Source organism: Anabrus simplex, chromosome 1 (assembly GCF_040414725.1).
Source record: "Anabrus simplex isolate iqAnaSimp1 chromosome 1, ASM4041472v1, whole genome shotgun sequence".
NCBI lineage: Eukaryota > Metazoa > Arthropoda > Insecta > Orthoptera > Tettigoniidae > Anabrus > Anabrus simplex.
Genome location: NC_090265.1, coordinates 861534617 through 861549559, shown reverse-complemented (window position 1 = coordinate 861549559; position 14943 = coordinate 861534617). Strand labels below are relative to the sequence as shown.

The following is a 14943-nucleotide window of genomic DNA, read 5'->3' as shown; positions in this document are numbered from 1 at the left end:
TACCTCCTGACATCAATTTCTTCTTTGAAAGGCTAATTTTCATACCATACTCATTGCACTTATTTTCAAGTTCCAAGATATTAGACTGCAGGCTTTCGGCACAATCTGCCATTAAGACCAAGTTGTCAGCATAGGCCAGACTGCTTACTATATTTCCACGTAACTGAATCCCTCCCTGCCACTTTATAACTTTCAGCAGATGATCCATGTAAACTGCAAACAGCAAAGGCGAAAGATTAAAGTTTTGTCTAACCCCTGAACCAAGATTTCATTCTACCATCGATTCTCACTACAGCCCAATTGTCAACATAAATGCCTTTGATTGATTTTTAATAATCTGCCCTTAATTCCATAGTCCCCCAATATGGCGAACATCTTTTCCCTCGGTACCCTGTCATTTGCTTTCTCTAGATCTATGAAACTTAAACACAACTGCCTATTCCTCTCGTAGCATTTTTCGGTTAAATGGCGCATACTGAAAATGTGATCCTGACAGCCCCCCTGTGGTTTGAAACTACACTGGTTTTCATCCAACTTCAACTACTGATTGCATCCTCCCTTCCAAGATGCCAGTGAATACTTTGCCTGGTGTACTCAGCATTGAGATACCTCATTAGTTGTTGCAATCCTTCCTGTTCCCTTGCTTATAGATAGGTGCAATTACTGCTTTGGTTGAATGTGAAGGTACCTTACTAACACTCCATGCTAATCTTATTACTCTATGAAGCCATTTCATCCCTGCCTTCCCACTGTACTTCACCATCTCGGGTCTAATTTAATCTATTCCTGCTGCTTTATGACAATGGAGTTTATTTACCATCCTTTCCACTTCCTCCAGCGTAATTTAACCAACATCATTTTCCTCCTCCCCATGAGCTTGGCTGTTCGTAACACCACCAGGATGATTTCCTTTTACGTTGAGAAGATGTTCAAAATATTCCGTCCACCTCTCCAGTGATTCCCTGGGATCTATTATGAGTTCACCTGAATTACTCAAAACACTGTTCATATCCTTTTTTCCCCTCCCTTCGTAGGATTCTTTATTACTGTCCAGAAAGGTTTCCCTGCTACTTGACCTAGCCTTTCCAGGTTCTTACCAAAATCTTCCCACGACTTCTTTTTGGATTCAACAACTATTTGTTTCGCTCTGTTTCTTTCACCTCCGTACAATTCCCTGCCTGCCTCGGCCCTTGTTTGGAGCCATTTCTGATAAACCTTCTTTTTATGTTTACAAGCTGCTCTCGCTTCATCATTCCACCAAGATGTTCGCCTTTCCCCATTTTTACACACAGGTTTTCCTAGGCATTCCCTTGCTGTTTCTACTGCAGCATCCCTGTATGCCATCCATTCTCTTTTTATACCCTGAACCTGCTTACTGTCTACTTTTCAAAACTTCTCACTAATCATATCCATGTACTTCTGTCTAATTTCCTCGTCCTGGAGATTTTCTACCCTTATTCGTTTGCAGACAGATTTCACTTTCTCTATCCTAGGTCTAGAGATACTTAGTTCACTGCAGATCAGATAGTGGTCTGTATCATCGAAAAATCCCCCAAAACTCGTACATTCCTAACAGATTTCGTGAATTCGAAGTCGGTAAAGATATAGTCTATTATGGATCTGGTACCCCTAGCCTCCCATGTGTAGGGGTGAATAGCCTTATGCTTGAAGAATGTATTCATAACTGCTAAACCCATACTAGCACAGAAGTCCAACAAACACTTCCCATTCCCATTAGCTTCCGTATCTTCCCCACATTTACCAATCACCCTTTCATATCCTTCAGTTCTATTCCCAACTCTCGCATTGAAATCGCCCATTAGCACTATCCTATCCTTGCTGTTGACCCTAACCATGATGTCACTCAATGCTTCATAAAACTTTTCAACTTCATCCTCATCTGCACCCTCACATGATGAATACGCTGAGACAGTTCTCGTCCTAATTCCTCCAACTGCCAACTCTACCCACATCATTTGCCCATTTATGTGCCTAACAGAAACTATGTTGCGTGCAATGGTATTCCTGATAAACAGCCCAACCCCATACTTTGCCCTTCCCTTTGTAACACCCGTCATATACATTTTATAATCTCCTATCTCTTCCTCGTTATCTCCCCTTACCCGAATATCACTTACTCCTAGCACATCCAGATTCATCCTCTTTGTTGACTCAGCCAGTTCTTTCTTTCTTCCATAAGGCCCATTAATATTGATAGCTCCCCATCAAATTCCATTTCGTTCCCCAAGTTGTTTCCAAAGAGTCCCGCGCCTGTCAAATGGGAGTGGGACTCCAGTACTCCCATAGGTCCGAGGCTTGCTTAGAATGTTCTGAGCTTGGTAAATTCATGAAGAAGGATGCTACCCTACTTACACATAGTCCAAATGAGAGTCTCTCCTCTAACGGGTTATGGACCACTGGTGGATTGTATAGTCCTAGCCGCCTGAGCACAAGGAGGGCCACGACTCAGAATATGTCCGAGATTCCCACTACCATTTCACTACCATTCCATAGCATCTGGTATCCCGAATTTCAGGACCACTTACTAGGCCACTCAGCCATTGCCTATGGTTCACGAACTAGGACGTGACTACAGTAACCCACACCATGAACCATATCATAGTGTATAAAACATGTTATGGGACAAAGATGTGCCAATGGAAGCAAAGGAAACTATGTACAAGATATATTACGTACTCATAACAACTTATGGAGCAGAAACTTGGATGATGACAAAGAAGGATGAGAGTCGACTACAGGCAGCCGAAATGAAGTCCTTGAGGAGTATGATACAGAAGAGTAGAAGGGATAAGATAAGGAATGAGAAAATCCTGAAAGAAACTGGAGTACAAAAAATGAATGATAGAATAGAGAAGAGCTGACTAAGAGGGTTTGGGCACATAAAGCGAATGAGTGATAGAAGAATGCCAAAAAAAAAAGGTGATAGAAATGCAAATGCAAGGAAGGAGAGTCCACGGACGACCACGATTGAAATGGAAGGACACAATCCAACACAATATTAGAGAAAGAAACCTGGACTGGGACACAGTGTTAGAGGAGGAGTGGTGGAAAGTGGAGAGGAACCATATTTACCCTACCCGGCTACAGCTGGGTAATGGGAAATGATGATGATGATGATAATGATGATGATGATGATGATGATGGAGAAGGAATTCAGTTTTATTTTTCAGCTCATTTTTCTCATTGTTTTTAGAACATTTTAACACATGAACCTTATAATGCTTAAGAATGTAAGAATTATGATCTAACATTCTGATAGAGTAGATAATATGTATGTTTGTATACAATTTTGTCCCTTTATCTTACCTGAAGATAGCCCAAAATAAGCTGCAGTGTGTGCTGATTATGCAACAGTTTTGCAATTTAAAAATTGTAAATGTAATTGTATTGCCGAGGTGGACAAATATGTTACCGTTTTTCCACTCCATTGTAAATTGTCAATACGGAATCATGATGAAATTTATCGTATGCAAGCATTGTTAAAATACACAGTCAAAACCACATAATTATGACTACCTGCTAGAAGTGCGATCTGCAGTGCATAGCCCATGAAGAGGGCTGGTGAAGCGGGTATATAATACTACTGACAGGCTGAATGTACACATTGCACTTCCTGCTGTCATGGGTAAGGGAAGCGATTTAACAGAGTTGCCAGAAGAGATGATCATTGGCTTTCGGGCCAAGGTGGGTAGCATTTTTGAAACGGTGACATTTGCGGACTGTTGATGAGCCTCTCTGGTAAAGGTGTATCGTGAGTAGATGAATGGCACCATTGGGAATAACCATCGTGGAAATTGCAGAGCTCCATGCACTGTTGATGTCCAACGCGAACGTTGACTATGTCAGTGCATGAGGCTGCAGCGGAACAGCTCACTGTCCAAATGAATCAGAGGTCATGCAGACTCATTTCTACTTCAACAGTTCAGTGAACCTGTCTATGAGCGGGGCTTTGGAATAGATGGAGGGGGGAATGCACTCATGCTAACACAGTTGCATCAACAAGAATAGTTGCAGTTTGCTGGACAGTATGGCAACTGGTCCACTGCTGATTGGCAACAGATAGCCTGTTTTGACAGTCATGTTTTCAGCTGCATAGGGTGGATGGGCGTTAGCATGTCCTGCACAGAATATTGGAGAACCAACACCCTGCAACCATTGCTGGATGAACACAAGAAGTTGGGGGCTGTGTTATCATGGTATTGTCTAGGTCCCATCATCTGTGTGGAAGGCACTCGTAATAAATTTGGTTAAGAATCCATCTGTGGTGATCACGTCCACCTGTTCATGATGATTGTCTTTCCTCTGGAGGGTGAGATCTTTCAGCACAATAATGTGCCTTGCCACACAGCTAGAAGTGGAAGAGCATGATGAAGACTTCATAGTTCTTCCCTTACCCCCAAACAGCCCTGATCTCAATCCAATTGAACACCTGAATGACCCCCTTGATTGTCGTGTTTGCCGTCTCCTCCGCCATGAACCCTTGAAGAGTTGTGGAGCACACTGCAGTCAGCATAGCTCCAGATAGCTGTGAAGGCCTGTCAGCATCTGACTGAGTTGTGACCAGCACGTTTGGCTGCTGTCCATGCTGCAAATTGTGGAATGGATACTTCCAGGTGGTCATAATAATGTGATTGTACTGTATAAATGGTTAATTTTGTAAAAATAATTGGAAATTTAGAATATATGCTAAATATTATTTCATTTCTTAATAATGGGGTGTACAAAATCAACAAATAAATAACGGAAATAAAAGAAAAAACAGAGAACTCTTTTTCTTTGCTGTTGTCTTATGTAGCTTTATACAGTACAAGACCTGTTCTTCCACATTTCTTTGGTGATCAGATATATAGTTTTAATGTTATTTTGCAAAATGTGATTCACTTTTATTTTTCATATTTAATACATTTTTCAGTAAATAGTTAGCTATGTGTGTGTATTATAAGTTTATATTTCTTAATATCCATCTTATTGAGGGAACAATATAATCATTTCATTATATTTATTTTTACAGACGAGGCCATGATAGTACAGGTGTAACAGATCGTGTGGTAAACCAGTTATTGACACAACTAGATGGTGTTGAGAGTCTTGTGGGTGTGTGGGTAATAGCAGCATCAAACAGACCGGATCTCCTGGATCCAGCTCTACTACGCCCTGGACGGTTAGATCGCTGCATTGAGTGTCCGCTACCAGATCGGGTAAAATTTAATAAAAACCTGAACTCCATGTATTGAAGTATTCCTTGTTGTTATCAGTCTTGTAAATTCTATCTGTTAATGAATAAGCAAATTAATTAATTCATTAATTAAACTACTAATTCATTAATTCTGTCATATGCTCATTTCCAAGTCTGAATTGTTCAGTGTATTCAAACTGAAAATAACAAAGATGCTGGCTAAGTGATTTTAGGTTCATGTTTTGCTTAGGTAACTCGACTCATTCGGAACAAATATTTCAGGTTCCCTATGGGAATCAACATCTTTATCATCTGATGGCCAGGCAGGCATCAATTTTTGAAAATGAGATAAAGTCTCTCATGGTGCATTGGCACTGCCGATGGCTCCAAGTAACCCATGCAGTGGCCTCCACGGTATGCACTAGCCATGCGTCTTGATAGGTGTGCTATTTACCAACTGATGATCCCAACTTAGCACACACGGGTGAAATGCTGGCAACCAGGAATGAGTTAGCTGGAAAATTTATACTGTCCAATAACGGACCAACTATATTGGTATTACACTATAAATTAAAAAAAGCCTTAAACTGTCTCCTCTTTTTCAAATGCTTTATGATGCTATTCACAATATTATTCTGTAATTTCTTTTCCAGTGTGTTGATTCCTCTCAAATAAACTACAGTAAAACCTCTTTAAGACATTTCTGCAGGTGACAAGGAGAAAGAACATGTTAAGCGAGAAAACGTATTGCTGAATACACAAATAAAAGCTATCCAACAGGAATATGGAAACACTAGATCAGATTTTTTTCTGACATGGCGGCATTTTCCGTTGTGTATCCACGGGTACAATGAAAACTATATCTGCCATTTCTAAAGATAATAGGAAAATATTAAAAGGTGTGAGAAACATGAGAGAACAAATATGAAAACCTTTCCTGCTGGGGATTGTAAAATAACAACAGTGTACTGAAAGGTGTGAAAAACACCGGACAACAAAAATATGAAAACATTTGCACAGGAACCAATTAAAATATCAAAGTATTATTGCAGATCGCACTCTTTCTAAAAACAAATGTTAGTACAAGCCTTGTATTTTGGAGCAGTGGGTTATTAAACATTATTTTCTGGTCACACTCTTAAGACGATGAATTGGAGGTTACACTCGATCATGTGTGACTGCGATTTTTGGCTGCCATTTTGAAACTGAGAAAACTTTGATTCGACCAACTTGAATGATTGAGCCGAAACTTGAAGGTGCAAGTATCAACTTTTACGCTACCTCTACACGCTTAAAGATGCGGGTGCCAGTCCACTTTCTGATAGATTTTAATTTTGTCCTCATTTTAATAGAATTTCATGACTTTTTCCGAATCTTTTTTTTTTTTAATGTCGCTTTTTCCAAATCCACAACTAGGTTGTTACAAGACAAACATGCCCCACGCTAGTCAACTTCACACAATTATGTTCCTAATCCAGATGTAGGCTATCAGGCGATAAATATTCGCTATCCTTCACTGTACCACTCTACACAAAATCAATTTCTAATTTCTGATGGAATGTGAAATACAAGCACAAACAGGCTCGCTGTGTTATTCAGCAATCTCGCTGCCAGCCAGCAAGCAAAATTGAACATTCCTGAGGCTAACGGCTTGTTCCCCGAAGGTGCAACATATCCTATGAAGTTCAGGGATTCAAGGGCTTTTCTCATTATCATGCAGCTGTAGCGACTAGCGAGGGCTCTTTCTTACCCGAGTTGGAAATCACGTTCCTTTCACAAGAAATGACAAATGACAGTTTCAGGGCTAGTAAGAATGTGGTTGTACTGAGCGGTAATAGCGAAAATTTGTGGCACAAGAAGTGAGGTATTTTTATATAGATTTAATATGATGAGAATCAGGACTTAAAATTTACGATGTGCTAAGCAGGAAAAACATGTGTATGAGGAACACACTAATGAGATTTCACTCTATTTGGAAATAGTGCCCTACAAACCAAAACCAGAAGTCTAGTAATTGGATAATGCTTGCCGTAAAAGTATGATAATACGTTTCATGCTCTTTTTTATTTTTGTTGTTGGTGTGATCTCATTGATTAATTACAGTAATGTCAGATTAACTATTTCTCCTGTTATCAAAAGCAGTGGTGGTTCTCATTGCCCGCACACTTTAACGAAATTCAGGCTATATTTAACAAAAATAGTGTCCATTTGATAGGTATTAGTGAAAGCTGGTTATTGCCATCAATTCCTAATAACATGGTTCGCTGTGATGGCTATAACCCCTGTTGCCATGATCATACAAATAAGAGGGGAAGAGGTATTGTTCTCTACTGTAGAGATGACCTACAGTAAAGAGCCGTGTCATTTGTACCTCATGGACCAGTGCATTGCCGAGGACAGAGTTTATGTTCGTAGGCAGAAAATACTTATTGGAGTGGTTTAACGATTACCTAAAGTATCTTACTTAACCAAGTTTGAAACATACTTACTTAACTTGCCAACAGCCCATCAACATATCATTATATTAGGGGACTTTAATACTACTCTACTTACAAAGAAATACGATACTAAGAAACTAGAAGACTTGTTTTCCTCTATGTGACTTGACTATCCTTCCCTCTGACCCTACTAACCATGTACATACTGCCAACATCATTTCCTACACCTTAATAGATCTCAAAGTGACTAACAACCCTCAGAAAGTGGTAACCCCTGGACAATAATTTCAGTGCCGGCTATGTCCACCCACAGTCTTATATTTCATGCCTACTCACTTCACATTCCAAAATATAAACCTACGTATATAACCTGCAGGAATATGAAAGATATTGACATGTATGAATTAAGGCATGATGGCTACAATCTTCCAGGGAATGGCATTTTAAATCTGATAGACATCGATGCAAAAATAAATACATTTAATTTGTTAATACACAATCTTGACAACAAACACGCACCCAAAAGACAGATCAGAATATCCTGCAAACCTAATCCAGGCTAACCTCTGCAGTTACAAATATGATGTCTCTACTTGATACTCATTACTGACATTACAAACGTACTCATGACCCAAGTGACTATGAAAAGTATAGAATAATTAGGATTAAAACTAAACAAATCATCTGTAATCTTAAATTTAAATATGTTCGCGAATTAGTAAGTAACCTAAATACGGCTATTGCCTGGAGGCATCTCGAAGCCATGAGCCTAGGAAAATCACAGGTACAGCTTCAGGTACCTGACATTCCACTCGACGATTAAAAGGCGTATTTTCACGTAAATAACATCCCCCACAAAATTGCCCCTGCTTTGCCTTTTGTATCGTCAGCAGTAATGAAGTTAAGAAAGTCTTGTACCCTATTAAATCCAAAGCAAATGGTGTCATTGAAATTTCTGTTACTTTCATACATAATATTATAGGCATTATTCTACCCACTCTCACCCATATTTTTAATTGCTGTCTCAAAAACGGCACATGACCGGCAATTTGGAAGTATGCTATTGTAATTCCACTTCCTAAAAACCCAGGTTAAAAACTCCTATCTGATTACCGTCCCATTTCGATTCTCCCTGCTCTCTCCAAAGCATTAGAACGGGTGGTACATGCATAAATACTGGAATACCTGCACACTCACTCTCTTGACCTGCTTCAATCTGGCTTCAAGAAGGATCATAGCACAGCAACTGCCTTACTCAAAGTGACTGAGGACATCAGACGAGCAGTGGACAAAAGACAAGTGACAGTACTCACACTCCTTGACTTCAGCAGTGCTTTTGACACTATAAACATGCAGACATTGTTGAAGAAGCTCGAATAGTTTTTCAGTAATGTTGCTTTAAAATTTTTCACCGCATATATTACGGTTCATATGCAATGTGTTATAGTACAAGATACTGCTTCACAGTGGCGACTCTGGAAGGCTGGAACCCCCCAGGGTTCTGTTGTTGATCCCCTTTTGTTTGTCCTCAACATTTATGATATCTCTTCTAAAAGAAGATATAATAGATATCACCTCTTTGCCGATGACCTCCAGATTTACTGCCATGTTATTATAAATGATATATCGAACACAGTAAGAGAGATTAACTCCGACCTTCAACAACTCGGTGTGTACTCCAGTGAAAACTTTCTCCTCCTCCTAAACTCCAAAAAACTCAAACAATCATTATCGGCTCTCAGAAATGATTAAACATCATCTATAAAAATTATTCTATTCCTCCAGTGACTTTAAATGCCATCATAATCCTGTTCAGTAAGGAAGTGAAGAACCTAGGTATGACCCTGACTGAAACTCTTGATTGGTCTGCACACGTAAGAAATACATGTAGAAAGATGTACACGACGCTATATCCTCTGAAACGACATAAGGACATTTTGCCACAAGACGTAAAGATAAAACTTCTCCAAATTTTGATACTACCGATACTTGACTACTGCAATCTTGTCCTTGTTGATGCGACCCTTGAACAAACTATGAAACTTCAACGAGCATTGAACTCTGGTCTTTGATTTGTTTTTAACTTCAGTTACAATGCTCACATAACCCTTAACTACACATTTCTTTCCTGGCTGAAACTTGAGAGGCGACGGAAATCCCACATACTTACGTTGATATATCAAACTCGGAAGGAAAATCTACCCAAATACATTTTTTCAAAATTCCATTTATTATCCTTATTCCATAATTGTAACACAAGATCTTGCACTTCCCATGCTATTTCCATCAACCACTCTTCAATGTTGTTGTTGTTGTTGTTGTTGTTGTTGTTGTTGTTGTTGTTGTTGTTGTTGTTGTTGTTGTTGTTGTTGTTGTTGTTGTTGTTGTTGTTGTTGTTGTTGTTGTTGTTGTTGTTGTTGTTGTTGTTGTTGTTGTTGTTGTTGTTGTTGTTGTTGTTGTTGTTGTTGTTGTTGTTGTTGTTGTTGTTGTTGTTGTTGTTGTTGTTGTTGTTGTTGTTGTTGTTGTTGTTGTTGTTGTTGTTGTTGTTGTTGTTGTTGTTGTTGTTGTTGTTGTTGTTGTTGTTGTTGTTGTTGTTGTTGTTGTTGTTGTTGTTGTTGTACATAATATTCAGCTCCTTACTCATGTACATAGAAAACTCTTATGGCCATAGTTATATTTCTATTTACTTTATTACGTATTGTGTTGTCTTTATGCATTGCTTATATTTTTCATTTTGTATCTTACTTTTTATTATGACTTTGTCTCTTTCTTTTTACCTTTTAGCTCCAGATTCCTATCATTTTATTTTATTTTATTTTATTTGTTTAACTTTGCTTCTTTCTTCGTTATATGTTGTCTAAATCTGTAATTTTTAGCTTATCTTTGATTTTATAATTGAATAGTACATTTCTTTTATATATGTGTTATCTGTAAATTACGTAGTTAAGTGTAAGAGAGGGCCACGAGCCCTAACTTCGCCATTGCTAAATTCAATAAATAAATAAATAAATAAAGAAAGAAAGAAAGAAAGAAACAAACAAACAAACAAACAAACAAACAAACAAACAAACTAACTTACTTCTAGTCCGTACGTGAAAAAGTGTCCACTATTGGATGAGGTAAATTTCAATAAATATCCCCATTTAAAGTATATCTTTTTGTTACCCATCTTTGTAAGATTCCGTTCATAACATACAATCCCTCATAAGATGTTACCGTATATGTCTTAATTCCTGACAGACCCCCTGTGGGCGAGGGATGCAGACCAAGAATACACCAACGGTATCCCCTGCCTGTCCTAAGAGCCAACTAAAGGGGGCGACTAAGGGATGATTATATTAGAACCATGAAACTCCTGATTAGTACCACCATGGGGGGAACACCATGGGTCGCTTTTCCTTGCGCGTAGTACCACTATGTTAGGTACTAGATAGGTTTGTGATTAGTAACAAACGAGAATGAGACGGCTTTTACATTACCTGTGATTAGTAGCACTATCTGAGCGACACCATGGGATGACAGAACCCATGGTTCTGGCTTGCCTGTAATTGGTACCCACTATATGAGGAACACCACGGGATAGGATGAGTCCCTGTGGTTATTACAGTTAGGTGATTAACACCATAGGTTTGCATTGCCTATCAATGGCACCGCAATGTGTGAAACACAGTAGGTCCCTAATATATGTTCAAATTTCATTAACTGTGAGTAGTACCATAATGTGTGGAATACCGCGAGTCTACGCTACTCTTGATTAGTATCGCAACATGATAAATACCATGGTTCTACTATTCTAGCGATAAGTACCATTATGAGGGGCCGGACTTGGATTTTGGACTCCTAACGACTACAAGCATCATCCAGTATCATGCTATAGAAGCAGTCCCTTGGTCAGTAATACTATTGTTTTATGCCAGCTTCTGTGCATGTGAGGCACTGTGGGTCGGTTCCACTGATCGTTTTAAATTCATATCCATCCATCCATTCATTCTTCGTCCTCATGTTTTGAATTCTGGTCATTGGAGGATTTTGGGTTTTTAATTTGTCATTTCATTTCATCTCATTTTATGCCATTAGGGGCCGATGACCTAGATGTTAGGCCCCTTTAAACAACAAGCATCAATCAATCAATTATCATCAATTCCTGACAGAGGAGGGTATTTTTCGTACCACAAGCCTACAAAATGAGCTGGAAGGTACTAGCTTCTCATAGATTCCCTCTGCAAGAATGCAAACAGTGTGATGGTGTCGGAATGGCTCGATAACCATTGAGCTGTTGCTTGTAGAGGATTATGTTGTCTCCTGCAGAGTGGTGGAGTCTTAGTCTGCAGGCATTAATTGGCAACTCGCAAATGATACGCACGCTCTTGGAAAGACATACATTTTTTCATTTTAATATACGGTAGTAGTAGCAGCAGCAGCAGCAGCAGCAGCAGCAGCAGCAGCAGCATTATTGTAACTGTAAGAACTCTGCTTAACTTCAATCAGTCACAATCAGACACTACTGATCTGCATTTAGGGCAGTCGCCCAGGTGGTAGATTCCCCATCTGTTGTTTTCCTAGCCTTTTCTTAAATGATTGCAAAGAAATAGGAAATTTATTGAACATCTCCCTTGGTAAGTTCTTCCAATCCCTAACTCCCCTTCCTATAAACAAATATTTGCCCCAATTGGTCCTCTTGAATTCCAACTTTATCTTCATATTGTGAACTTTCCCACTTTTAAAGACACCACTCAAACTTATTCGTCTACTAATATCATTCTACGCCATCTCTCCACTGGCAGCTCAGAACATACCACTTACAAGCCATTATTCTCATCATTGTTCCGTATTGAAAACAACTTTAACACTAAGTCTATCATTTAACCACGCAACAGTGGATTGTATTGAATAGGTGGTATAATAAAATACTCCTTGTATAGACTTAGTGTTACATACCACTTAGTCAAGCAGCTCGTCCCCTTTCTCCCACGTCTTACCAGCCCAAACTTTGCAACTTTTTGTAATGCTACTCTTTTGTCAGAAATCACCCAGAACAAATCGAGCTGCTTTTCTTTGGATTTTTTCCAGTTGTTGAATCAAGTAATCCTGGTGAGGATCCCATACACAGGAACCATACTCTAGTTAGGGTCTTACCAGAGACTTATATGCCCTCTCATTTACATCCTTACTACATACTTGAAAGAAAAAAAAAAAACCTATTGAAACATTATTCACAGAGATCTATTTTATCAAACCCTTAACAAACATTTAGCAACCCTTGAAAATAAACAAACGAAAGATGGTAAGTTTTCGGCTTGTAATAGTCACTAAGTTCCCACCTATGCAGTGAAAATCCAGAGCTTGTTTCCAGTCATTCGACCAGGTCAGGAACGGAATGAATGAAGCCCCCATCTAGCGGCGAGGATAAAAATGTATTGTGCCGCCTGCCGAAGCCTGTCGCACTCCTCTGGGGCAATGATTAATAAATAACAGATGAAATGAAATGATATTGGAGAGTGTTGCTGGAATGAAATATGATGGGGAAAACCGGAGTACCCAGAGAAAAACCTGTCCCACCTCTGCTCTGTCCAGCACAAATCTCACATGGAGTGACTGGGATTTGAACCATGGAACACACTGGTGAGAGGCTGGCACGCTGCCGCCTGAGCTATGGAGGCTCAATTCCACCTATGCAAGTTTCTTCAATTTATTTACATTCATTAGTACAGGTTTCATCCTAGAATATTGGACATCATCAGCTAAAACTTGAATAAGGTTTAAAACTAAAACAAAAGGTATCATAGGGCAAAACATTAAGCTAAAACTATGTTGAGACTAAAATGATAAGTTCATATCAGTTGAAAATATCTTCTGAAGGTCATGTGATATGCCACGAAGTTTATATTATGGAATAGTAAGTTTTCCCGTAACACAACAACACAAATCTAAGGCTGAAATAAATAGAAGGGAAATAGAGCATTATGATCTGCTATTTTAGTAATTGTATAGGCAACATCAAACACTCCTCACTTTGTGTAACATATTATGTCATCTGATTTACCTAATGTATATTGTAAATAATATGTGTTTTGACAGTCTGTTGCATTTGATGTTTCATGTCCAAATAAATTATGATATTATTGTTTGTATGTTCTTTAGGAGGACCGGCTTGCCATATTGAATGCACTTAGTCGTAAGCTGCACCTGTGCAATGATGTTGATCTGGCCGAAATTGCAAGGTTAAGTGAAGGCTTCACTGGAGCTGACCTTCAAGCTGTTCTCTATACTGCTCAACTCATGGCTATGGAAAACAAAGTTGTTACTGAGGTTAGTATTGCACATTTTTAATGTACCATAGCAGTTTCAGTATTGTAAGAATTGTAAACATTCCTACAGTTTTTTCATGCATTTCTACTCCCTTAATGTGTAGACACGAAAGACTGCATATACGACCTGCAGAAGTGAAGAAGGTATAAAGAACCATTGATGATCATTTACTGTATGTCTATCCCCTTAGTTCTGTTTCCTAATACAGGGTCGGGGATGGGGTTAAATTAAATCAGAGGCATGTTTTTGTGGTTGGCTGACCTTCCTGGTATCAGTATCAATTGAGTAGCTAATGAAGATAAAATGAACTATAGTGAACCCACGTTCCCCTTCAAGTTCAGAGCCCGTGGGGCTTAGTGTTACTCAGCAATATCCATATGTCAGCAGCTTCCATACAATTAGCCCCATAAATGGGGCTGAGACTTCGATGGAAGCTTTTTTTTCCTCTCTCTCTCCTGGCCTTGCCAAGAGACAGAAGAAAAAATACTTTATCCATCACAAAGAGCAATAGGCAGCTTGCTTTTTTGATTCTGGAGTAATTTTTTGTATGATGATTGTTTAGATTAAGAGTGCACATTTGCCATGTGTTGTACTTGTTAGGGATTTTGAGGTTATCTTGAGAAATTTTTTATATCTGTTTTTGATGGATATGACTCCTAGGATGCAAAGTGCAATTATTGTGATATTATCACATAGTATTCCTGTGACACAAAAGGAGATATAAATGTTGTGTCACCGGGCGAGTTGGCCGTGCGCGTAGAGGCGCGCGGCTGTGAGCTTGCATCCGGGAGATAGTAGGTTCGAATCCCACTATCGGCAGCCCTGAAAATGGTTTTCCGTGGTTTCCCATTTTCACACCAGGCAAATGCTGGGGCTGTACCTTAATTAAGGCCACGGCCGCTTCCTTCCAACTCTTAGGCCTTTCCTATCCCATCGTCGCCATAAGACCTATCTGTGTCGGTGCGACATAAAGCCCATAACAAAAAAAAAAAAAAAAAA

At 39.1% G+C, this 14943-nt stretch overlaps 1 protein-coding gene across 1 annotated transcript in view; it reads left to right on the top strand.

The window, feature by feature from the left end:
• The window catches only part of Pex1 (peroxin 1), a 288016-nt gene that overhangs the window by 193180 nt on the left and 79893 nt on the right, over positions 1-14943 (top strand). Inside the window, exons 15-16 of the mRNA XM_067136460.2 lie at positions 5033-5219; positions 13777-13944. Coding sequence (XP_066992561.2) covers positions 5033-5219; positions 13777-13944 — 355 coding nt within the window. The remainder of the gene's footprint in view (positions 1-5032; positions 5220-13776; positions 13945-14943) is intronic.